General features: G+C 47.6%; 1 protein-coding gene across 1 annotated transcript in view; it reads right to left on the bottom strand.

Annotated features, from left to right (window-relative positions):
• The window catches only part of CACNA1E (calcium voltage-gated channel subunit alpha1 E), a 396,248-nt gene that overhangs the window by 349,992 nt on the left and 20,453 nt on the right, over positions 1–25,803 (bottom strand). The window contains exon 2 of the mRNA XM_059068042.2: positions 24,596–25,037. Coding sequence (XP_058924025.2) covers positions 24,596–25,037 — 442 coding nt within the window. The remainder of the gene's footprint in view (positions 1–24,595; positions 25,038–25,803) is intronic.

Below are 25,803 nucleotides of genomic sequence, written 5' to 3' on the forward strand. Positions count from 1 at the left end.
CTCGCACGTCCCCCAGTGAAGCAGGAAACAGCACCGCTATTCTTACAGCCAATTACAGAGCATGCCAGAGTCAAAGGTCCACGTGGGCTCTAAAACGCTGTAACTGCACTGACTAAACCTGTGAGGCGTAGATGCAGCAACTTCCGTGTCTGAGCTGTCACATGAGGGGAATGAAGGCTTCCCTAACTCTCCCCCATCCTGTCCTTCCATCACCCTCTCCAAGGCTGCTTCACGTTCCCCAAACCGAGGTGCCCCTGCTTCCAGCCACTCTCTGTGGGCCCTTTCCTATTGCACTCTGTAGAAACAAGCTAAGAACACACAGGAGTTTGGCTCCAGCCCAGACACACTCGCAGCTGCCCACATTCCCAGGCAAGCCAGCAAGGCAGAGAGAACAAAGCAGAGGCGGCACTCGATACATTCCTCTGAGGCCCCATCGGCAAGGAGTTCCTCCCTATCCAATACGATGCACTTTAAGTCCTGAGAACACACAGTGATCCACGTGTTTGCATTAACCAAATGCTACGACACAGCAAACTCGGCACTTCTAACTTGGGTAGGGAAGGAAATGTATGACCAACACCATAGTGTTCTTAAACCAAGCAGCCATCCGAAAGCACATCCTTGGTATCAATAAACAAATGCTGGGCTTCCCTGGTGGCGCAGTGGTTGAGAACCCGCCTGCCGATGCAGGGGACACGGGTTCGTGCCCCGGTCCGGGAAGATCCCACATGCCGCGGAGTAGCTGAGCCCGTGAGCCATGGCGTCTGAGCCTGCGCATCCGGAGCCTGTGCTCCGCAACGGGAGAGGCCACAACAGTGAGAGGCCCGCGTACCGCAAAAAAAATAAAAAATAAACAAATGCTAAAAGCATGAATCATTAACTTAGCCAATTAAAAATAATAAATTGAGGCCTCACCACCCACTGTGCAATGCAGATTTGACATATGCCATGGGGGCCAGGAAGCCAGCTTTTCCAGGCTCTGGGAAGACCTGGGCATCTTACCAGCTGGAGCCCCAGTCAGACCATCTTGAGTTGAGAGTATGGAGTTGACACAGTCATCCAACAAGTTATGTCAACTTTTTCAAGAACACCACCCCCTTCTGCCTCTGCTTAGCCTGCAGGTGTGAACACAGACCAAACACTCCCCCAGATTTGGGGGAGTTTCAGGTGCCTATTGTTCTATGGCTGATTGACAGCTTCTTTGACACACATACAACTTCCAGTCCACCTCCCCTGGTTCGCCCCTGAATAGAAGCACTGTGCTACACAGCACATACGTGTATTTTAAAAACTGAAGTAAATGACAATTAATTTCCTTTGAAGAATTCCAAGACAACCCTAGGGAATCATTAAGCAGGGTTGGGAATCACTGATGTAAGGTTTCACCGCTGGGGGGTGGGTACTTTTCAGCCTTGGCTCCTGCATCTCCTTCTATGGGAGCACACAATTGCCTCTCTCCCCCACACGCTCATGCAACCCAAAAAAGTAGGTAGCCCAATGCTGGAGACCATTTTCCAAAGAAAACATCTACCTGATCACAAGGACTGCCTGAGACTATGGTCGCCAAACCACGCTGAGATAATTGACAGGAAAGTACTTTTGAAAGGTATAAAGCATTCTATAAATGTAAGTCCTTATTATTTCCTATTATTCCTATTATTGCATAAAGGATGGTACTCCATGTACCACACTCTATTTCCCACTCATTCTAGAGCGTTCTGGTCATCTCATTGGAATTGCCTCCAAAGCTTCGACCCTGTTGCACTTAGCATTCCACTTACATTTGTGAGATTGGATGAACTTGAACAGAGCTCCACAAGGGTATTTCCTAAACAGAAAAGATGCTGTCTCCTTGTAGGGATGGATTTGGCCTCATTCAGGAAAGCCCATTTTTATGCTATTTTCTGTGACCAGATTGACATGTTATTCTCTCGGTAGACAGATCATGCTATCTCTGTGGGTGAGACCTGTTTTTGGTGGGGAAGTGCCTAGATAAGCCTCTTGCCAAGGCAAGCATATACACCAGGAAAGTCGCCAACGAGGTGATACAATTGAAAGGAGCCAGCAAATGCTGAGAGCTTGTTCATGGCCGATCACTGCACTGGGTGCTGGGGACACCAAGGTGAGTGGTACAGACCCAGTCCCTAGGGCTCATCCTCTAGACAATAGGGTGACTGACTGTGCATAGTGGTTTCATATCGTCTGCAACTTGGAGCAATTTGGGGACAGAAAGGAACAAAAGTCCAGCCCTAACCGCCATCGACAAAGGCCTGACCCACTCACGCTAGTCCTGGACCTGGGTTTTAAAGGTGGATCTTTAAAAAATAAAAAAATTTAAAAAAAAAGACATTTGGGAAATGTAAATCTAGCATTCTGAAATTCATGGGGGAAATGTTTCAAATCTGAACTTTCTGTCTGATTTTATGCATGCTGTTCTTCCCTCTCCCGGAAATGACTCAGAAGGCACCGGGGCTTTTACATCTTCATCCCTAATTCCCACCTTCAAACCCCTCCCCCTGTACCAACACCTTCTCTGACACATTTAGCATATAATCTTCAATGTTCATTTATCTTTATAAAATATAAGATATCAGGAGGGAGGGATGTTTTCAATTTACCTAAGTCATATTATGTTACGAATTTCATTCAGTTCCTCATTTTTTTCACTCAGTACTGTTCTTCAAGCTTATCCGTGTTTCAGTATGCAGGCTCTTGCTTCCCTCCTGCAGGTCCTATAACTGCTTCCACTGCACTTGACTTAACTGTTTCCTTTGTCATGGGCACCTAGGTTGCCATTAACTCCCTGCTATTACAAGCAACATGACAATGAAATCTTTGGACATGGCCTTTCGGATCTATGCAAAGCATTTCTCTAGGATCTATGTATCTGGGTGGGACTTCTGGGTCATAGGTCATACACGTTTCACTTCACTAGATTCTACCAAATTATTATATTGATACTTTCCAGAGTCGTTGTACCAGTTACACTCTCACCAGCAGTCCATGAAAGTTCCCATCTCCCCACATCAGTGCCAGTGTGGGTATTATCCAGCTTTCTGAATTATTTGAGGATTTCTAGCTTAAAACACCATCTGACTGACAGTGTTTGATTTAGACTCCCCCACTCCCCACCAAAATACCCATGATGATAAATGGACAAAACAAATAATATTTTTTAAAAAATAACAACTGAGAATGGAATTGGTACAGAACAAACTTACTAGCCTGCAAGAATTTCCAGAAATGCACCATCCCTCATCTGCAATTCCTGCTCCACATCACAGGGAGGCAAGGGGTCTACTACCCAGAGAACCTTCTCTTGCCTGGGTATAACTTGTGAGAAGACAGAATACCACTGCCCACTCTAGCCTTCAGCACCTGTTTCTAGAGTCATTACAAGACCAAACTTCCTAAGAAGGAACAGGAAGTGGGAGTGTAGTGGGGAGGGAGAACTGGCCACAGACTTTGGGTTCTGGGACATGTGCTACAAAATAAGGAAGGTCAGATCAGAGAGAAGACAGTCCTGGAAACAGCACCCTTGGGAAACGTAGCCGTTACCTCACCACACACCTTCCTTAACTCTTCAGCATTAACTGGGTTTGGAGCCACAGCGTAGATAGTGGTGTCATTTGTAGAACAGGGAAGACATGGAGGAAGACGAGCTTGGAGGATGGGGTAAGTTGAAAGTTCTGGTCTGGACATGTTAAGCTGAAGATGCTACTAGACCCCTGAGTTAAGTTGTCAAGGATGCAGTTGGATTAAGCCTCAGAAGCTCAGAGGAGAGATAAAGGCTGGATCTATAAATGTGGAAGTCATCACATACGGATTTCTGGAAACCTGTAAGAATGGATGAGATCCTAGCGGATGAGTATAGATAGAGAGGAGAAGAGGGCCAGAACCCAGACCTGAGGCACACCTACATGGGGTATAGAGCAGAGAGGAGAGCCAGCAACAGAGACTATAACGAATAGTCACAGTTAGGAAGGAAACTAGGAGAGCATGCTATCACAAAAGCCAAGAGAAGTAAATGTTTCAAGAATGACAGTCGTCAGCTGTACCAAATACTCTGAGAAGTCAAACAAAATAAAGGCAGAGAAGGAACTTTGGGACTCAGCAACAAGGACACCACTTTACAAGAGCAGTTTTAGCAGACAGAAGCCTATTAGAGTGGGTTAAGGAGGGAACAGCAGATGAAAAAGTGGGGACGACTATTGACAACTCTTTCAAGAGGTTTTGCTATAAAAGAGAGCAGAGAAACAGGACAGAGGATAAAGAGGGGTATGACATTCAGGGAGGGTTGCTTTTTTTTTTGAATATGAGATTATATAGCATGTATTTACACTGGTGGGAATGATCTGGTAGAGAGAGAGTGTGGGAAGGTGAAGAGATGACATTGAGAGCAAATGTTGATATATTTAAAGCCAGAGGGCCCAGAGGACAGAGAGAAGAGAGAAGGTGTAGGAGATGAAGCTGGAGGGGCAGGCGGTGCCAGATCAGGCAGAGCTTTATAGGCCCTGGGAGTTTAGATTTCAATGGGACACCAATATAAACGGTCGACATACGTGTACACAAAAATTACAGCTTGCCTACATGCCAGCAATAACATGTTAGAAAAAAGTATCTTGTTCATAATAGCAATAAAAACTATGTCTAGAAAAAAAAACCTTAACAAAAGAATTTGTATAAAGGAAAGAAATTATAATATTTTATTGCAAAAGGTAAGAGAAACTTTGAATAAATACCATATTCCAAGATGGAAAAAATATAAATGTCCCTTTTATCCAAACCAATTAAAGACTGTTGCAATTCCCAACAAAATCCTAACTTTTTTATATTACTGCAGAGTGATTCTAAAGTATGCTAAAGGAGACTTTACCTTATCAGATATTCTAATATATTATAAAGCTCAAAATAAAAACAGCACGATAGTAGGAAATAATAGATCAATGTAACTAAGCAGAAATAGAAACAGACTCTACTATACCTAAAATTGTAGATGATGATACAGATAACATTAAAAACCAGTGGAAAAAGATTTCTTTGATAAATACTGCTGGGAAAGTTGGTTAACCATTTAGAATAAAATGAAATTGAATATTAACTAAAAATCTTAAACCAAAATAAATTCCAGATGGATTAACAATGTATTTTTAAAACATAATTAAAACATAAATGAAAATTCCTCGGGCTGAAGAAACAATATAGATCTTATTCCATAGAAATGTAAAACTTCAATATATTTTTAAAAATTAAAAGAGTAAAGAATAAACTAAGAAAACATATTTGTACCATAATGACAAAAAATTAAAACTTTTAATATATAAAGAGTTCTGACAAACCAATAAGAAAAATACAAACACCCAATTTTTAAAAGGAGCGTAGGACATGAATAAATAATTCAATAAAGAAAATAAACATATGAGTGATAAACATTCAGTCATTAATAATCAAACAGGGCACCATTTTTTATCTAACAAATTTAGTTTTTTCTTTTTTTCCCCCTTTCTTTGCTTGCTAATGATCAGTATCAGTAAAGTTACAGGAAAGGTGTCTCTTACTGCTGGTGGAAGTATAAATTGGTGAAAACTTTAAGGAGGGAGCAATTAGATGATTTTACGCAGCAATTTCACTTCCAGCAATTTCTCCTAAGGAAGTACTCAGAACTACAGTCAAAATGATACGTTCAAGGATGTTCATTACAGTATCACCTCCATATAATTCATTCTCCACAGAGCAGCTAAAAAAGTGTTTTTAAAAACCCAGATCAGTGTGTTCCAGTGGTGTGCTGGTAAATACTTAACAATGGACCCTCTGGAGGATGAAAGCCCTGATTTCTAGCAACTGCTACAAATTCCTGTAGTGTGAACACTCTCACCATGGTCATTTAAGTCACCAACATGATGTCACTAAACAATTAGTTGGGATGAAATGGGTATAATCGGTTCTCACAAGCCCACGTGAGCCAAGTCCAGCTCACATGACTGAATGTGTGTTTCTCCCCCACAGAAAACCCCCCAGTGGGGGTCCCTCACATTTTTCAATAAAGTCCACACTCCTTGCTCTGTCCCCCAAAATGGTCCATGATGAAGTGGCCCCTGCCCATCTCCCGGGCACCTCCTCTACCCAACCCTTTGCTCACTCACTGATTCTGAATTTTTTTTATATATAGTCATTGGAGTATAATTGCTTTACAGTGTTGTGTTAGTTTCTACTGTACAACAAAGTGAATCAGCTATATGTATACATATATCCCCATATCCCCCCTCTTGAGCCTCCCTCCCACCCTCCCTACCCACCCCTCTAGGTCATCACAACGCATTGAGCTGATCTCCCTGTGCTATGCGGCTGCTTCCCACTAGCTACCTATTTTACATTTGGTAGTGTATATATATGTCAGTGTCACTCTCTCACTTCATCCCAGCTTACCCTTCACCCGCTGTGTCCTCAAGTCTGTTCTCTACGTCTGCGTCTTTATTCCTGCCCTGCCACTAGGTTCATCAGTACCGTTTTTTTAGATTCCATATATGTACTGCTTCTGAATTTTGACTGAACTCCCCAAGTTCACTGCCACTTCAGAGCCTTTCAACTTGCCCTTTCCCACATCTTCTCCTTGTCATTCAAGCCTTTCAACTTGCCCTTTCCCACATCTTCTCCCACATCCTTCTCCAATAGGATCTCCTATTCAGAAAGATCCTCGCTGACCACCCCATCTGAAGTTGCCACCTCTTAGTTCAGTACATTATCTTGTTTCATTTATAGCCCTTGTTACCACCTGACTTAGCTTGTTTGTCATGTCTCTCCAGTAAAATTTTAACTCCGTAAGATGACACCTGTCTAGTTACCCCATGTAATTCCCGGCATTTAGAAAAATACTTGGCGTCTAGTAAGTACTCAATAAATATTTGTTGAATATTGATAAATTGATTTGTTTTTAATAGTGAAAAAAATTTTAAACACATAAATGCCCAATGATGGGGAAATGGTAAAACTAACATTTATTGACCATTGTCTGCCAGGTACTGTGATACATGTTATTTGTTCACCTCACTTAATATGTACAAAACTCTATGGGGTGAGTACTATTGTTATCCCCATTTTACAGATGAGGAAATAACCAGAGAGGTTAAGTCATCTGCCCAAAGCTACACAGAGCCAAGTAAGTAAGTCAAACCCAAGTCAGCTCCACAGGCCCATCTAGATCATCTAAGATTTCAGGGAGGGGGTTGAGGAGGCTTCACTTAGACCAATGAGCGCAGAAACATCCAAGTGCTAGTTTCAAGTGCTCACTGAGATATTATTGAAATAGTTTCTTATTTCACAGTTGGCTGCTGCTCTTCACAGTTGCAGTTCTCTTGGGCAAGATCTTTTTAGGAAGGAAGAATAAGAACCAAGACAGGAACTAAGTTTACATGAGCCTCTATCTTAACAGCAGCATAAACCCCCAAATCTCTCCCTGAACTTCAGCCATTAGCCATTACAAATCCAGTTTTCAAATAATATTTAATGGTATTACTATAATACTCACAATATAATGAAAAGTGAAAGAAGCATGATAGAAAACTATATATTCTGTAGGGGCTCAATTTAGTGGGGGGCGGCTAGAAGTTAAAAACACATTTGTATGTATATAAAATGCTTCGAAAAAGACCAGAGGGAAAAATACACCAAAATGTTGGCAGCGTTTGGATTCGAGTGACTGGATTGTGTGTGATTTTTATATTCTTCTTTATATTCTTTCTCATTTCCCAATTGTTTTCCAATGAATACGTCTTTTGTAATGAGAGGAAAAAGGTCTATATCATTACATTTTTTTAAATGGTTGAAGATTTTAAAGGCAATGGGATGCAAAATTGAGAGAATGTTAAACAGCCCAGATAAGCAGGATTGGGAGACTGCAAATATGGTTTCTCCGGGGCCAGGCTGAGAGAAGCCTTGCGGGGAGAGGCCTCAGGTACTTAACCTGAGAAACAGCAGCAAGAGAAGTAGTCACAAAGGAGGCAAGCACAGGACAGAGAGGGGATGGTGAGGAAAGGTAACAGGGTAGGTTAGGTTTCGTGGGTATGTCCCTTCCCCTGACACTGGAGGGAGGTAAGTTCTAGGTTAGGGTAGAGTTTTAGGTTCCTGGACCCAATTCCAATACAGGATGGGGTGTCCCCTACAATTCAATTCAATCCTGACACTATCGACCCAGAGATACTCTAAGATTCCACAGGTTAAGGGATCAGTCCTGCAAGACCGCCCCACACTGCCTCCGCTTCAGACTCCAATCACAAGCCCAGGTTGTTACCTGTGCTTCTGACCAACCTGCTACAGATCGGAGGTTCCCATCACCTGCTCCTTGGACTTCAGATGCCTACTGCAAGCCCAGGTTGCTACCGGTACTTCATTAAAAGCTACGAAATTTAGCCATTTTCTTTTCTTTTTTTTTTTTTTTTTTTTTTTTTGCGGTATGCGGGCCTCTCACTGTTGCGGCCTCTCCCGTCGCGGAGCACAGGCTCCGGACGCGCAGGCGCAGCGGCCACGGCTCACGGGCCCAGCCTCTCCACGGCACGTGGGATCTTCCCGGACCGGGGCACGAACCCGCGTCCCCTGCATCGGCAGGCGGACTCCCAACCACTGCGCCACCAGGGAAGCCCCTAGCCATTTTCAACAACATGGATGGACCTAGAGAATATCTTAGTAAGTGAAGTAAGTCCGACAGAGAAAGACAAATATCATATGATATCACTTACATGTGGAATCTAAAAAGCAATACAAATGAATCTATTCACAAAACAGAAACAGACTCACAGACAGAGAAAACAAACTTATGGTTACCAAAGGGGAAAGAGGCAGGAGTATGGGATTTACAGATAGACAGTACTATATATAAAGTAGACAAGCAAGGATATACTAGCACAGGGAACTATATTCAGTATCTAATATATATCTAATATATTCAGTATCTAATAATAATCCATAATGGAAAGTAATCTGAAAAAATAATATATATATTACAATCATTTTGCTATACACCTGAAACTTAACAAAATACGGTAAATCAGCCATACTTCAATTTATAAAGAAGAGTCATGATGTCTTCAAAATGATGAAATGACATACCTCTGAGTTCCAAGGTTAGTATGCTGTGATCAAAACCAAGTCAAAAGCAACTGGAAAGCAAAGATGATGTACCCCTGCCACATCAAAAATCACTTCACAATTTCAGCTACTTATTCAAAGCAAACAACAATTTTCCATTCAAATTTACTTTTAAACAGAGCTTAAATTTATCTTTTGCTTTATTTGTACAGTTTGAATTGATTTTTTTTTAGCGAATGGTCATTAATTTCTACATGAAAAATTGAGGAAGAGGCACACTCCTTTGGAATACCATTTTTCTATTTTATGTATGTGAAATAAATCACTTATAATAATTTGTAGGCAAAATTGTTCAGGCTAGTGTGTGTGTATGAGTGTGTTTATGGGTGGGGAGAGTTCCATAGCTTTCCTGGGATACTTGGAGGAGCCCATAACCCTGAAAAGGTCACCACAGTTCCAGATCTAACAATGGCTGAACTTATAGAAAAGTTAAGTGTCAGTGGCCTTGTTCCTTTGTGACAGTGTTAGTTGCTGGGCCCTCTGTGAACCTTACTTGTTTACAGTCATATGAAATTGCAAGGTCCATGTTCAGCAGAGTTGTAACGTAAACGAAAATGTGGGTTCAATCCCAGCTCTAGCTGTGTGAGTCTGGGCAAAACATTTAATCTCTCTAAGCCTTTCATTTTATCCATAATAACTGACCAGGTCATTACAAGCTCAAATTAGATGACATAATGAACATGCTTTGTCCACTATATAATGTCCTAGAATTGTAGGGTTGTATTGTAAGGTACATAATGTCCTACAGATGAGGAAAATGAGGTACAGGAGAACTAAGTAATGTACCCAAGATCAGACAACTAAGAATTGCTGGATTCAAACTGGATTCAGATCCCGATAAGCCTTCCCCCTCCCATTATCCCAGGACCCAGACAAAAGGATATAAATTATCATCCAGTGAGCCTTGGCCCCTTATTTTACATGTACAGAGATGCAGAACCTCTCAAGAGATGCTCTAATTGCCTTCTAAAAGGCCTACAGGAGCGGTCTACCCTCCCAAAAAATGTGGGGGGTCTCAAGAGATAGTCTCAGACAATCCGCCATGTCCCAGGAAAGATGATAGAGGGACTGACTCCTGACAAAGGCTGGACACAGGTGCCTGCCCATCTGCAGCCACAGGTCTGAGTCAAAAGCTCTCAACCCTGGCTGCACCTTAGAATCACCTGGGGAGCTGTAGAAAACATATATATCAATATACATACATACATATACATACATACACACATATCAATGCCAAGACTCCACCTAAGAGTATCTGCATCTGAACCTTTCAGAGTTGGAATCTAGACACCCATATTTTTTAAAGCAAACTGGGAATGGTGTAGGTGGGTCACTGAAGCTCACTGTGTAAATGACGGTCCTGCTTCCTGGCTACAGCCTAAGGAAAGTGTGGGACAGAGAAAGACTGCAATGGACTGAAAGTTTGTGTTCCACTAACATTCACATGTTGAAATCCTAATGTGATGGTATTTGTAGGTGGGGCCTTCGGGAGGTGATTAGGTCATGAGGGTGCAGCACCCATGAATGGGTTAGTGCCCTTACGAGAAGAAGCCAGAGAGCTTGGTGCTCTCTTTCTACCTGTGAGGACACAGTGAGAAGTCGGCCATCAGCAGCCCAGAAGAAGGGTCCCACCAAAACCTGACCGTGCCGGCACCCTGATCTCAGACTTCGAGCCTCCAGAGCTGCAAGAAATAAATTTCTGTTGTTTGAAAGACACCCAGGCTATGGTACTTTGTTACAGCAGCCCAAACTGACAAGCCAAAGATGAATAATAAACGTTAGTGAAAATGAGATTAAACACATCACGAGAGCATAAGAAAGTATGAAACTTATCGGTAAAGGTAAATACATAGACAAAAACAACCCTGAGATGTTGCTGCTGTTAATCCCAGAAACATGAAGAGACGAGACGTGTCAGGCTACTGGGTGACAGGCTCAGGTCTACCTAATTCCAAGGCTTTCCAGCCTCTACTAAGCTCTGCTGCCGGAAGCATCTGAGAGGAGCCCGAGACAGTAGAGTCAAGCCCAGACGCCAGGCAGGTGATCCTGGCTGGTGAAAGTGAGGAAAGACCCAGACCTTCCACCGAGAGGCTCCAAGCATCTCCATAGGTGTGCTGACAGGTCGGAGCAGAAAGGCAGGCACTCACAACAGAGAAGCACCCTTGGGAGAACAGGTCCTGGCTGGTGTTCCAGAAGGTTCTGGCCAGCCCCTGTGACTCTGCTCAGAGGCAAGTCTGTACTGTGTGGACGGGGGGGGGGACATGACGCCCTCCCTCCGTGTGGTGCAGGAGTCCTTAAAGCAGTGTGGCGGATGCCGTGACATGCCCTGTCTCCCTTCAGGACTGCAGGTCCTTTCCCCCAGCTGCTGGGATGCTGTTGGCACACAGGCTGCACTGTCAGCCCCCTCAGGAATTGCCTTCGCTGCAGCTGCCCACCTGGACCAAGGTCAGGACACCTTCAGGGCCGGTGGGGGGCGGAGCTGCAACCAGTGTCTGGTCGACGAGGGAAGAGAAAGGCCTGGCCTCTTTGCCCCAACTCCGGACAACTCTGGAAGACCATCCAAGCTCTAGAGTCCTCCACCTCCACCCCACGAGGTCATCTGAGGCCTCTGTTGAGACGAATCGCAGCCCAACTTCTCCATCAGCCCAAGCCTGCTTCCCTCCCTTCCTCTCCCCCAGTGCTGATCCAAAGAGCACCCCCAACCCTGCATAAACATCCTACACATTAATCCTTGTCTCAGAGTCTGTTTCCCGGAACCCGGTCTGCAACAAGCAGCCTCCCACCCCTGCAGCAGCGTGGGAGCAGAGGCCCGAAAGCAATGTGGGAAGGAGGGCAGGTGTCCTAGGCACCGGAGGTTAAAGGATGGGCTTGACAGAGCCTGGCCCTTAGCCAAGCCAGGGCCGAGTGCAGGAGGAGGCGATGCCTGCATCCCAGCCCAGAGGATGTGGCTCTGTCTTAGCCGCATGGCCCCCAACTGGCTCCATAGCCTACTTGGGAAGACGGGGAAGGAATAGGGCTGAGTCCCAGCCAGGCGGGCTAAGAAATTTTATCTGGAGTCCATGTCAAACAGCGTACAAACGTGGGAAAAAATTATTCTCATCAGATTGGAGTTTACGTCAATATCAAAGCAAGATTAGCTCTAAATAATAAAGGGAGGAGAGAACAGAGACCCAGAGAGGTGAAGTGACTTACCCAAAGCCACCCAGCTCCCAGGTGCTACAGCCCGGATTGAAAACAGGCAGTCACACTTATAATTTGCACTCTGAGCCATCTGGCCACACTGCCTCAGACAGCAAGCAAGGGCTACCTCTAATCCATATTACAAACAGAGCCCAGAGACGTAAAGAGGCTTGGCCAGGGTCACACAGCTTCTTGGTGACAGTCTCCTTTATAGAAACATTTCTTGAGCAACTTTATACAAGCCTGGCACTATGCACGGGCCAGATGTTACACCTCATAGGCGTGCATGTGTAGTGAAGGAGGACGGTGGGGTTAGAACAGTATTTATGTTGAGGCAATCTTCCTGGGCCTCCTCCCCCTAGAGGGAGCCTGTGATTTGAAAGCAAGGCTCCTCCCTGAGACAACTACACCCAACGCAATTCGGCAAGTGTCACTCGCCTGCAGCAGAACCAGAATCACAAACCTGCCACCTGGGCCAGCACACACCAGCACAGCACCACCTGGACAGTAACCCCCAACCCTGCCCACCCCCCTGGCCTGTTTCCATTCCACCCCCCAACCCAAGAGGCACACAGGGTTCCCTGGAGTAACTTCTGAATTCAGCCAGCCCCTTGCAAGGAGGCCCCAACTCTACCCAGGAAGACACCAGGGCTCCCTGCTCTGCGCCGGATGCCACAAGCTGAGCCACAAGCGTCCCCGAAGCATCGCCCTGGCTCTGGATAAAACCGAAGCTGTCAGCATGCTAATTATTGAGAGGAGAGGTTGGGCACACTGACTGACAATTAATGACTCCATCTCTCTGTTTCCTGCTGGCATATTATTAATTCATTGTGCCTCTCCGGTGGGGCCAGAGAGATAATACAGACTGCAAAAGTTCACATTTCAATTTGCAGCCAAGATGAGAGGAGGGGTTTGGGGAGAAGCATCAGTCCTCAGGGGGCGAGAGGGCACAGTGTGGGAAAGCCTCCTCCACCCACCCCCTCCTTCAACTCCATCCTACAGGAAGGAAAACGCGTGTCACAGAGGCTCAATCACAGAGGGTCGCTGGAGCGCGGCTCATAATCGCCAAGCGACCGGAAACTCCCATGGAGAGGGGCTATGTAAATAAATTGTGGTTCTAAGGAAACTGCATCTAAGGAATACAATGCAGCATTAAAGAGACATTGTGGTCATCTTTTTAGAAACTGCCAAGGAAAGATATCCATGATAGGATGTTAACTTTTAAAAAGCAAAATTAAAAGCAAAATGCAGACCTGTATGTCTATTATGATTGCACTGTCATGACAGAAGGAAAGGGAGAGACAAGTATTCCCAGATTCAGCATAGAAACAAGGGGAAGAGAGCCACCACAGGGATATGGCTGGAGAGTGCTGAGATGAGGGGGGAGGGGGATGAAGATGGACTTGACCTCAGCATACCCAGGCCAGGTATGTCCAGCCACCCTACCCCACACCAAAGAGCACGCCCCCAAGTAAGTATTTCTGTACTCTAGAACAGAAAGAGAATTTACCTGACTCCTCCCTGTATTCTTTATAAATCTGGGGAGGGATGCAGCTTTCCCATCACTGAGATCAGCAGGTGATTAGCAGTGTGGCCCGGTAGTGAGATGTGTACACACTGCAGGGGGTCTACACAGGGCTTCCCAGGTAAGAGATGGAGGGAAGGGAGAGAAGCAGAAAGGGAACCCAACCCCACATTTATTCATTCCTTTCCACATTGGTCTTTGAAGAACAAATGAGGAAGAGAGAGGTGGTGAGAGGGGCCAACGGCAAAGAGAGGCGGAAGATGGCACAGGTGGGAGAGCAGGCCTCTTGAGGGGCCATCCTGTGCTAAGAGGAGGACCAACCCCTGAAAACAGCACAGAGGCCAAAGGTCACAACAGACTGGCCGCAGGGCCTAGGGTGATGCACTTCTTTCTCTCCACCTCTGCTTTCTCATCTGAACGTTAAAAGGGAAATTACGTGAGGCAATGTTTTTAAACGTCCTGTTTATCACAATACCTGGAATACCGCAGGTGGTCTGTATGTGTGTGTCATCTTCAGCACCAAGTATTTCCTTTTCTACATGTGTCTTCATCCATTCTGTCACTTCCAAGAGAAAAACACCCGTGATTCATGTAGAACCATGCATCCAGGTGAGCCAAGGGCAAGGCAAGGCAGTGAGGGAGATGGGAAGCCCCGGACTGAAGCCGGAAGCCCTGCGTGCTCATCCAGCTCTGCAAGGCCCTCCATCTTCTGGCTTTGGTGTCCTTACCTGTGATATGATGGGTGACCCCTAGGCTGCTCCAGCCCATTCCAGCTACATAGCACTCTGTGAAAAGCTCCCAAGTGAGAGACAACGGCTGCACTACACAGAAATGACCACTTGGGGGCACCATAAAACAGGAAAAATTATCTCAAGAAGCAGGGGAAGTGTGACAAATTGTGCCGCTGACGGTAGAGGGCGCCCCTTTTCCCATTTTCTTCAAAAAGGTGTCTCAGGGGATAGAATCCCTTCCTATCTTGACGTGTTCAGAAGGCTGAACGTCTCCTTCTGAAGGTACCCAGGCATGGATCACCCTGGCAGAGAGGAGATGGCCGGGTGGCGGGGAGGAGAGATTGGCTCAGCTGTCCCTCAAAACACACAAGACTGATGCTGCCAGAAAGGGAAGCACAGACATGGACGGGACGCCATGGGCTGCAGAGTTGGGCTGCAGGCTCACACAACTCTCCTCCCCTGCCTCCTCCTTCCTGACCTGGTCTTGAAGGGACAAAGCAGGACAACAGAGAATCACCTGACCCCACTAAGTGCTGGCTCCTGGCACCATGCTCTGGAGAAGGTGACAAATTCTGCTTTCCCTTAGGCCAGCCGGTGGCTCAGCGCAGGAGCGGAGAGGGTATGAGGGGTGAAAGTCACCAAGCACTGCGGGAGGGGGCTGGGCACCTGCACAGGGACCCCCACTGCTCACGTTCCCCACAGCCTGCTCTCTGAGGGAAGCTTCCACAGAACTGCCAGAAGGTTTGAAGGAGAAAAAAAGTACGAAAAGGAAAGTCATTAGAGAACAGACCTAGAAAGAGGCCATTTTTTGAAATCCCTGGAGGACAGGTAAAAATTCAAAGATGTGTGCTGAAGCTCCCCCAAAGAGCCATCATAAAGCCAGTTTCTCAGGGTCACCAGAACTGTGTCGGTTCCCAGGGTGGGCTGGGGGGTGGTGCCCTGTGTTGCTCAAAGCTCCAAGAAGGCAGGGCATATGCTGCAGGTCCCTGCTTGGCTCGTGGTTTCCAAACGTGTTGTTGGCTAGTGATAACGCAGTGTGTTGAAGGCTCATGATTTCTGCGTTCCACTGGCACATGTCTTGGTTTTTGCAAGGCTGTTATATATACTACAACCCTAAGAGCCTGAAATGCCTTGTCTGTGAGTGAGGGGGCTGAACTCTGCAGGGCTGCCTGCTCAAGTGCCTTCAGGGCAAAGCTGGTCCTCTAAACGCATGAATCAGCCCTGTCTGAGGCAGTAGGGAGTGATGGGGACCAGCAGTGACCTTCCTGCCTCTCCCCAAAGCATACAAATTTAAATTGTATTAAAATATCGGATCATTCAACTAAGCACTTCTATTCAACTGAGCAAACTCTGCCCCCGTGCCCTTCTGTCAATGACATTTTTACAGACTCTAGTATTCTAAGAACTAACCCAGATGAGCCTGATTTTGCCAGCAAGTGACAGCATGTGGAAGGACATCCCCACTTAGTCTGACTCGTTCTGCATGGGGTTAGCTGCCTTTCAAGAGTTCAGAGAAAAATTGGCCGCATGGCTTTAAAAATTGAACCAGAAAGCTTCAAGATTGAGATGTCTGGGGTTTTTTTTTGTTTTTTTTTATACAGAATTTGTCACGGATGTTGAGTGTGGTGTGAAAGCTGGCAAGAATGTTGGTGGCGTGTTTGAGTTATCGTCTCTCCCAATCTGGCTGCCCCAGTCCCACCTCCCAAGATAGCACAGCTGCAGGGCTGTGGGTGGGAGTGATGGGTGGGATTTACAGGGCTGGGTCCTCCAAGCCTTTTCATTCACCACAGTCCACTGACCTTGCCATCAGAACGGTTTATGTAAAGCAGCAGCAGTCACCTAGCCCTTGGGACCCTAGTTTCCTCATCTGTAAATGAGGCAGCTGGACCAGATGGGAATGAGGAGGAGGAGGAGGGGGAGGAGGAGGAGGAGGGGGAGGAGGGGGGAGGAGGGGGAGGAGGGGGAGGAGGGGGAGGGGGGGAGGGGGAGGGGGGGAGGGGGGAGGAGGGGGAGGGGGAGGAGGGGGAGGGGAGGGGGAGGAGGAGGAGGAGGAGGGGAAGGAGGGGAAGGGGAAAGAGAATGGCAAGAAGGAAATGGCTGATGCACACTGACTCTTTACCACGTGCTGGGCACTGTGCATTTCCTCGTTTCATCACCTGAGAGCTGCTGGGGTCCACTGACTTATGCAGCTGATCCCAACCCCTGACTGCACCCTCTGTACCACAGACTTCAGCAAACCTCTACGCCCTGCTGTAGACCGTGATGGCAAGTCACAGCTTTGGAAGGTGAGGAACCCAACATTAGGGGGAAAACAACCAAACACCGGACTAAGTACTTGACATGTTCTTCAGAAAGGTCAATGTCCTCATCCACAATCTCGCTAAGGAAGAAACTGAAACTCCGAATGCTTGAATATTTTTCCCCAGGCTAAATAACACATGGTTCAGTGTGATCAAAGGACAGTGTGAAGGAGGACAGTGCCCAAATGACCTGCAACTTAACCAACCTGGGTTTTCACGGCCCTTGAGGCTTTACACCCCAAGGGCTGACGCTGGTCTTGACTCAGAGCCCTGAGCTCGCCGGACCCCATAACATGTCTGAGGGCTGTCGGAGGCTAGGTGAGCATCGAGATCATAATTATAACCATATCAACTGTTCATTGAGCAATCATTCATTCGCTCACATATATTCACTAAGAGCCTGGGTGTCTGTCAGGCATCGCTCCCAGCACTGTGACTATGGAGGAGACAAGGCTGCGTGGCACTTGGGGTCGGCAGTCAACTGTGTAGGGTGATGTGACCCAGAGTTCCCAGATGTCTAGTTTAGACTGTGTGGTGAAGGGCAACCTCTCTGAGGAGCTATCATTTTAGCTGAGGTCAAAATGACAAGAATGGACCAATCTCGTGAAGTTCTGGAGAAAGAACATTCTGGGCAGCAGGAGGAACCAGGGCAGAGACGTAAGCCGGCACGGGCCTGGCCTGAAAGAAGGCAGGTGGGCGAAAGTTCAGGGAGGAAGGGAGAGAGTGGTCAGGCTGAGGCCAGAAGCCACCCAAAGACCAGGCGGTGTGGGACTTCGTGAGGCAGAGAAAGGAGCTCGGATTTTACTCTGAGTACAAGGGAAAGCTATGTCACAGAATCACCGGTAAATTTACATCTTTTATCAACATCCCTGTCTGGTGAGTGAACAGACACATTCCTGATTGCAGAGAAGCCAACACGAGGGAGAGGCCATCAGGGAGGCCATTGCAGTGGTCCGAGTGACAGTGGTACAGAAGAGACTGGGAGCCGTGGGGATGGAGAAGTGCTCAGACTTGGAATGTGTTTGGGAGATGTGTGGATAGGGCTTACCAACTGATTGGAAGTGGAAGAGAAGGGCAGGAGAGCAGTAAAGGGTCCTGTGAACCTTTGGCTTGAGGCAATGCACAGATGTGATGCCATTTACAGAAATGAGGAGGCAGGTGGGGTCAGAAGAGGGTCAGGAGCGCTGCTTTAGCCATGTTAGGTTCTCGATGCTGGTTAGACCACAGCGTGGAGATGCGGGGCTAGCATTTGGCTACAGAAGTCAAGAGTTCTTAGGAAATCTCCATTCGGGAGTCATCTCTATATATGCGGACCTTGTTGAGGTCACCCAGGGAGACTGTGTAGGCAGAGGAGAGGCCCAGAGTAACCTCGGGGCTCACCAACATTTTGAGGACCCCCCACACCAGCACATGTGATATAATAAATATGGCCAAAATTTACAACCGATCAGCAAGGCAAGTATTATGACTCTCCTCCACTCTAAAAATGCAGAGAGCTTACAATCAGCCCCAGGTCCCACAGTGTACAAGTTTAGAATCAACCCCACTAGTTTGAACTGGGTTCCTGTCACTCGCCTGTGCTGTGTAGTCACCGCAGGGGATACTAAGGTGGGCAGAACGCCTCCGTGGAACAAGACAGGCGTTGAAGTCAGAGGGCCTGGTGTGAATCCTCATTAGCTGTGAGATTCTGGACAACAAACGTAACCTCGTCAAACCTGAGTTTCCTAGTGTGTCAAATCACATCTTTCTTTTTTTTTTTTTCATTTTGCAAATATCTATTAAGAGTCTATTACGTGCCGGCCACTGTGCTAAGTGATGGAGACACAATGCGATGCAGACAAACTTCTCTGCTCTACAGTCTAGTTGGGGAGACAGACATGTAAACAGGCAATTACAATATAGCGTGATAAGTACTATGATTATGGAAATACTGTTTCCCTCTTCATAGAGTAAGTTGTACCAACCTACGCAGACTTTCAAGTTACACATATTTTCCTTTCTTCCAAATCCATATGCAATAATAGTCCCCTATGAAATGTTTCCATTCTTTATAAGAGTACCTGTGATTTCCATTAGAATAAATAACATGCAAAGCATCTAGCACCTAGACAGTGCTCAATCGATAGTGGCAGCTGTTATTAAGACTTGGGTTTTTTGACCTAACACCACCTCTAACTTTGCAGCTCATTTTTCCTGTCTGTAAATTAGAAATAATAGTAGCTGGTCCATAGGGTCATAGTGAGGGTCAGATAAGACAGTATATATGAAAATATTTTGGAAGCTTGAGGGAATTATATTACAGCACTAGTAGAACATGGTTTCATGCCCACTTGCTAGAGCTATAAAACTTAGTGTTAAATAAAAGGTCTCATAACCAGTACATTGGGCCTAAGGAAACCTTTTAACAGGTTCTTTGGGAAATAACATTCCGCACAAGAAAATCTGCTTCATCCAAATCACCTACAGTCTGTCTTCAGGAAAACGGAGACCCTTTCCTTGAAGTCTCCTCCTACCCTCCCAACTCCCCCTCCCAGCATTTAGCTCCCCCAGGCAAAAGCAAAAATGCTGGAAACAGCCCAGGTTGGTTTCTAGTCTGCTTCGTGCAGCACCAGAGTCCTGAGTCAGTGCCAAGGAGGCAGGATTTGTAAAGCGGGTGGTGTGCGTGTGCCATAGGCTGTCAGCTGTGTGGGCGGTGGACAGGGCCTAGGGAGGGGCTGGAGCTGAGGGAGGAGCAGGAAGCTGGCAGGGCCACTGACAGACTCCTTCCCGATTTCCTACTGTAGCAAATCCATGCTCTGCAGAAAGACCAGGCTGCCCTGTCCTAGTGCCAGGAGGAGCCTGTCTATAAAATGTTAAGTCCGGAGAAGCCAGAAGGCAGAAGACAGAAGAAGGCCCCATCTCTCCAAGGTGCACCACAGACACTGGGTCCTGAGCAGCCCTGAAGGAGGGCAGAGAACAGACTCCCCACTTCCTCTGCTGATTGTTCAACTGGAGGGCCTTGTGCAGTCAGCAACCTGCACAACTGCACAGCTGACCCAGAGAACTCAGTTACCTCTTTCCCTGGAAGCTAGCTGATTGGAATAGATATCAATTCCCCTCAGTGCATTTATTTCATCATTCATTCAACAAACAGTTATTGCGAGTCAACTACATATGGGACGTTATTCTATACACTGAAAATAAGCAGAGTCCCTGCTTTCAAGAAGCTTACATTTCAGTGCAAGGAGACAAATGTACATACACAAAATACGTGTGTGTGTCTGCGTCTGTGTCTGTGTGTGCACATGTATCTCTATGTGCTTGTGTGTGCACGTATGTGTGTAATGTGTGTGTTGGGAAAATGAATAGTAAGGCTATGATGAAAAATAAAGCACAATAAAGAGACAGGGTGACAATGGGGCGAGGCTACTCAACAGAGAGGGGTCAGGAAGGTCTCTCTGAGCAGAGGCTTCAGTGAAGTGGAGGGTGAGTGCTCTGAGGGAAAGAGCATTCCAGGCAGAGAGAACAGCAAAGGCGAGGGTCCTGCGGTGAGGTGGGTCCAAGGAATGGCCTGAGGCCAGCAGAGCTGGAGCAGATGAGTGGGGGAAAGATAAAGAGATGAAGTCGAAGACGCCTGTGCATCTTTGCGGGGGAGAAGTCAAGGTCAAAGTCGAGAAGGGAGGTCACGCAGAGCCTTGCAGACCATGCTAAGGACTGGGGTTTGTTCTGTGGGGTGAGCGCCACTAGAGGGTTCTGAGCAGAGGACTGATGCAATGGGTTTCTGAAGACTCTTTCGTGGACTCTATGCACTATCTTTCCAACTCCTTTGTAAGTCTTTTTTAAAAAGAATAAAAAGGAAAGGCAAAACAGGACAATTCACTGCAGTGAGGGCGACAAAAGCCTGATTGGAATGGGTTACAGAGGGAATTGTAGGAGAAAAATTAGAGATAGAGCGAATAGACAAAACAGGCTTATCATGCTCTACGTGGGCACCAGACCTCCACATGGAGTGTGATGAGGGGTTGGTCCACAGAAACAGGAGGAATGGCCTGGAACGGGGTCCAGATGCAGCAGGTGGTCAATGCGGGTCGGAGCTCATACAAGCCTCTTTGATTGCTCCTATTTTCCCAGTGAAGTAGGAAAGCAGTTGTGGACATGAGCTAGGAATAGGCTGGCAAGAGATGCTGGGGTTTGAGAATGAAGGAAAAAGTGTGTGAAATAATCTCTAAAAGAGTGTGAGGGTGGATGAAAAAGGAAAAGTAGGTGGGATTTCTGGGCAGGACTAAGGGTGGACCTGAGGTAGGGGGTCACAAATTTACAGCCAGACCAATGAGCTCAGCTGTGAGTTTTGCTATAGCAATGTTCAGCTGCCCAGGTGCAGGTGAAGAAGAGGTGGCAGGTGGAATTTAAGCAGGGTTGGAGTTTTGCCAGACCAGTATAATGGAACACGAGAGGGGCAAGGAAGTTGAGGGTGAAAACAAGGAAGTGATCACCACGATGGTGAAGCATGAAGTAGGCTACTGAGCAACTTGGGAGCCATCCAGCATCCTGGCCCTGGGCTGCTGATGGGCTCTATCTTAGAAGGTGGCAGGAGAAAGAGTTGAGAGGGTAGGAGGAGACCTCAAGTGAAATGTCACCATTTTTCTCTGGGAAGTATTTTTGGTGCTTCCAGTGGAGTTTAACTTGATAAGATGGGAAGTGAGGATACGGCTGGGGAGGAGGCAGTGACAAAGTAATAGGACCAACGTCTTGTGGAGGCCAGTGAGATGAAAGAATCTTGGAAATGGAGCACCAGAGGGAGTGAACTGGACAGAAAGGAGGTGATGGTCAGACAGTGGGATGAGTGAAACTGAGACCGTGGAGCGGTGCAGTTACGACACGGTCCAGGCTAGCCAAGGAAATGAGGTCTCAGCTGGAAGCATGGAGCAGAATCATCGGGGAGATAGAGGTTAAGGAACCAAGAGGCCAGGGTACGAGAAGAGTTATAGAAGTGGATATGGAAATAAGTAAGAACTGCTGGCAGGAGAAGAGATGGGGAGAGAGGCAGTAAAGCAAAAGCTGAAATCTTCCTGGGATGAAAGAGAGTGGTCTGGGCGTCTGTAGATGGCTGCAGCAGGAAGGAACAGCACGTGGTGGTGTCTGATGCCATGAGCTCCAAACTGGCGTTTTAGGACAGGTATGAGGAATAATGGTCTGGAAGCAACAGTGAGGAGCAAGGAGACACCTACCCCACCTTCGGGCTCAAGAGCACAAGGCAGTGTGGGAGGGAAGACAGCCATCACATGACACGGCTGCAGGTCAAGCAGCATTCTTGGGGGAGAGGCAGGTTCCAGTTAGAACAGGAGGCGAAGGGACTGTCCAGAGAAGGCTCTTGCTGATGATGGAACACGAGTCCTAGCCAGTGCAATATCATGGAATTTGGGAATCTGGGGAGGAGGAGGAAGGGGATCAGACTAAGGCATGCACAGAGCCTTGTGGGGAGGGAGTTTGTGGTGAGCAAAAGGGCTTGGTGGTATTGACCACAGAGATCTCCAAACAGACTGCAGTGATGGCTGTGAGTGCTGGGGGGAAGGGAGGGTGTGGCCATGTCACTCCCACTTTCTCCACAACCCACTCCATCTGGGACCTTGCCCCATCAGCCTACTGAAATTGTTCCCATTAAGGTCACCTCCATATTGCCAAAACCCAGTGATTCCTCTCCATCCTCATTTTATTTGACTTTTCAGCAACATCCGACACAGATGGTGTTCTCTCTGACACACCCTTCTTTTTGAGTCTTTGTCCCTGTGTCCTCTGGTTTCCTTGCTACCACCCCAGCCACCTCTTCTCACCTCCTCTGTGGGCTCCTCCTCTACCACTACTCTTGGAGGTTGACATGACCTCAAGCCGTTGGTGCGTCTGCCCTGGCTCACCTCCTCATGGACCTGCCCTGATGAAAGCACAGTCTCCCACCATTCCCACAGTCACCCCATCCTCCAACTAACAAACATTTAACTTAGAGAAAGACCTAAGAGTTATTCACAGATTGCAAGCCATGGTGAAGCTAATTTTTCAGTGAGTGTTGTAGGAATTCTTGAGTTAAGTCGTATGACAGGCATTGAGTGACATGACGAATGTGCAAGACAGTCTCTGCCCTCAAGCTGTTCAGCATCCTCTTAAGAAGACAAGACAGAGGTGCATAAAAATATAGTACTTCTGGAATATGAAGCAATGCCAACCATCAGAGTTGTACCGTTTTCCAATGGTCATCTACTTTCTCCTACTCATTTTTCAAAGCCATGGGGAAGAGATGCATGACTTCCCACCTATGAAGTCACACTGGCAATTAGCCCCATGTCTCTCAATCCCCAAGCCCGTGCTCTTGCCACGGCATCTCAATGGGTGGTTGAGATAAGGAGTACTGCGAGAACTAGAATAAAAGGCACTGTGCCTTCACAGTTAGAAGCATGGATTCTAGAACCAGACTTCCAGGGTAGAAACCACTAACCAACCTCAAACCACATGAACAATGCAGTTAATTATCAGAGTGACCTTGGGAAAGTCACTGAACTTCCCTGTGTCTCTTTGGTTAAATGTGGACAATAATTGTTGCTACCTCATAGTAATGATGGGAGTAACATGAGTTAATATAGGGAAGGCGCTTAGAATGTTGCTGGCACTTAGAGAGCTATGTAAGGTTTTAAAAACTAACAGCACTGGAAGATGATCAACAGGAGAGAAGGTTTGTTGAGTGCTGAGTGCCCAACTCCTCTCTGAATCCCAGGAGCCTGGTACATGTCACTGAATGAATGAACTAACCATAGGAAAAGACCACCAGAGATCAGTTAATCTACCCCCATTTGCACCATACAGGATGTCCACCAGAACCAGGTAGGTAAATTCCCCCATGACCAGCACCATCAAAAAACACCTGTTGCTAGTCTAACATCTAACAACTCAGTCTAAGGCAAGAGAGAGAAAGACATACAGATCACAGGACATGCAAACATGCAGAATAAACATTGGCATCCGAAGGACAGAGTCCCTGGGTGGGATGTAAATCTGGAGTGATTGAGAATTAAACGGAATACTATCTTCCTTTAATTTATGACTCCTAGGAATAAAATCCCAGTCCTCAATAAGCATCAATCAGGGTAAAGGTAGCCCAAGACAGAACACAGCTCCTTTGGCTCTACACAAAAAGATCAGAAATAAAGTCATGGGGGGTAGGGGTGGGGGGAATCTTGGTCAATCTCTTCTATCCACTGAAGACTTGTCCCCAGAAGTAATCATTCACTCAAGAATGACACCAGAAAGAGGAGGGTTAGCAGCAATTCCGGAGGGAAAAACGAGATAGATGCTTCCCATTTTGGTGCATTCTCCACGGTTTAAAGAGCTCCTCTTCTCAGGGGCGTTCAGGGTGTGAATCAGAACCCAGTGCCTTCTGCCCAGGCGCTCAGTAAGCTAGGTGTACTTCTTGGGGGAATGGGGAGGGAGGGCTCCAAATGAACCGGCTGTAGGCCTCGGGGAGGTTCCATGCAGCCTAAGGCTGATCAGTGAGATCTATCGGGTCTGACCTCAGGGACCTAGCTCGGAGGGTCAAGCCTCTCTTTGGCGGGAGCAGAGATAGATCCATCTGCCTCGCTGGCCCATCCAATCCCGCGGGACCACCGACCCAGTCCCCACGTTCCCTCGGCTCCTCCCTGGCCACCAGCCGGGCTGACGCCGTTGCTCCCCAGTCCCGCCCGCTGGGTACTCACTCCCACTCCTTGCGCCGCGCCTGCGGGGTGCTCTGCATCTTGTGCGCCTCGTGGGCCTTGATGATGTCGCGCTGCTCGATGAGACCCCCGCGCCGCCGCTTCATCACCTCGGGGCTCACCGGGAGGAAGGGGCTGGAGCCGCCCTCCCAGCCTGGGCCCTCGCCCTCCTGCACCGGGAAGAAGTTGTCGAAGCCGGCGGAGGACGCGCGCGGGGAACCCGGCAGCATGCCCGCCTCGTCCGAGGCTTCGGCCTCGAGCAGGGCGCACTGCTGGGGCCGCCATGCCTCCTCCTCGGGCAGGGCCAGGACGTGGCGGTGGTGGCGGCGGCGGCCCTCGGCCCCGGGCTCAGGGCTCCCACCCGCAGCCGGGCAGAGGGCGGGCTCCAGCAGCCTGCGGCCGGGGCTCAGTCCACGCATCTCGGGCACCATCACAGAACATTGCTCTGCGCGGGGAGGTGGGCGAGAGATAAGGGGTGGGAGGGCAGGGAGGGGAGGGGTGGGCACCAGGGAGATAGAGAAGAGAAAGAGGTTAATGACTTTGTCCTCCAGGGCAAGGCTTCCAGCCGGGCCCAGAAACTAGCACACAGTAGGAACTCAATAAATGATCCTTGAAATCAGGAGCATCCATTGTGGACCAGGCTGTGTGCCAGGTGCTGGGTGTCTAGAGTCAAACAAAGTAGACTTGATTTTTGCCCCATGAACTTCAGTCTAGCGCAGAGGACAGGCGTTAAAGAAATAACCGTATGCAACTGTGATAAATGTCTCAGGGTGCTGCTATCAGGAGAGGAGAATGCCAAAGGCTGCCCTTCTCAGCCCCTACCTCAACTGCTACCTGGCTGTCCTGGCCCGTTGTGGTGAAAGAATCCCCCTAACCCTCTCCCCAACTCCTCTGGGGAAGTCCTACCCACCACCTGCTGCCCTAACTCTCATACTCTCTCCCGCAGGACCGCCACAGGCAGGCTATCTGGGAGAACTGTGTCGCATACATGGGTTCCTTCCTCCTTCCCTTATGCACATTCACGCAGGATCCGGGGAGCATGTGTGGAATCGGGTGCCTCGGCGGGCTCCCCTGAGCCTCATTCTCCTTTTCCATGCCAGGGAGGATGTGGCCGGCTTTGCCTCTGAAAGATGTACTCATTCAATCAACGTTAACTGAGGGCTTACCACATGCCAGCCACTGGGCACGCCAAGATGAGCTGGATGTAGTCC

This window comes from Kogia breviceps, chromosome 1 (genome assembly GCF_026419965.1).
Source record: "Kogia breviceps isolate mKogBre1 chromosome 1, mKogBre1 haplotype 1, whole genome shotgun sequence".
Taxonomy (NCBI): Eukaryota; Metazoa; Chordata; class Mammalia; order Artiodactyla; family Physeteridae; genus Kogia; species Kogia breviceps.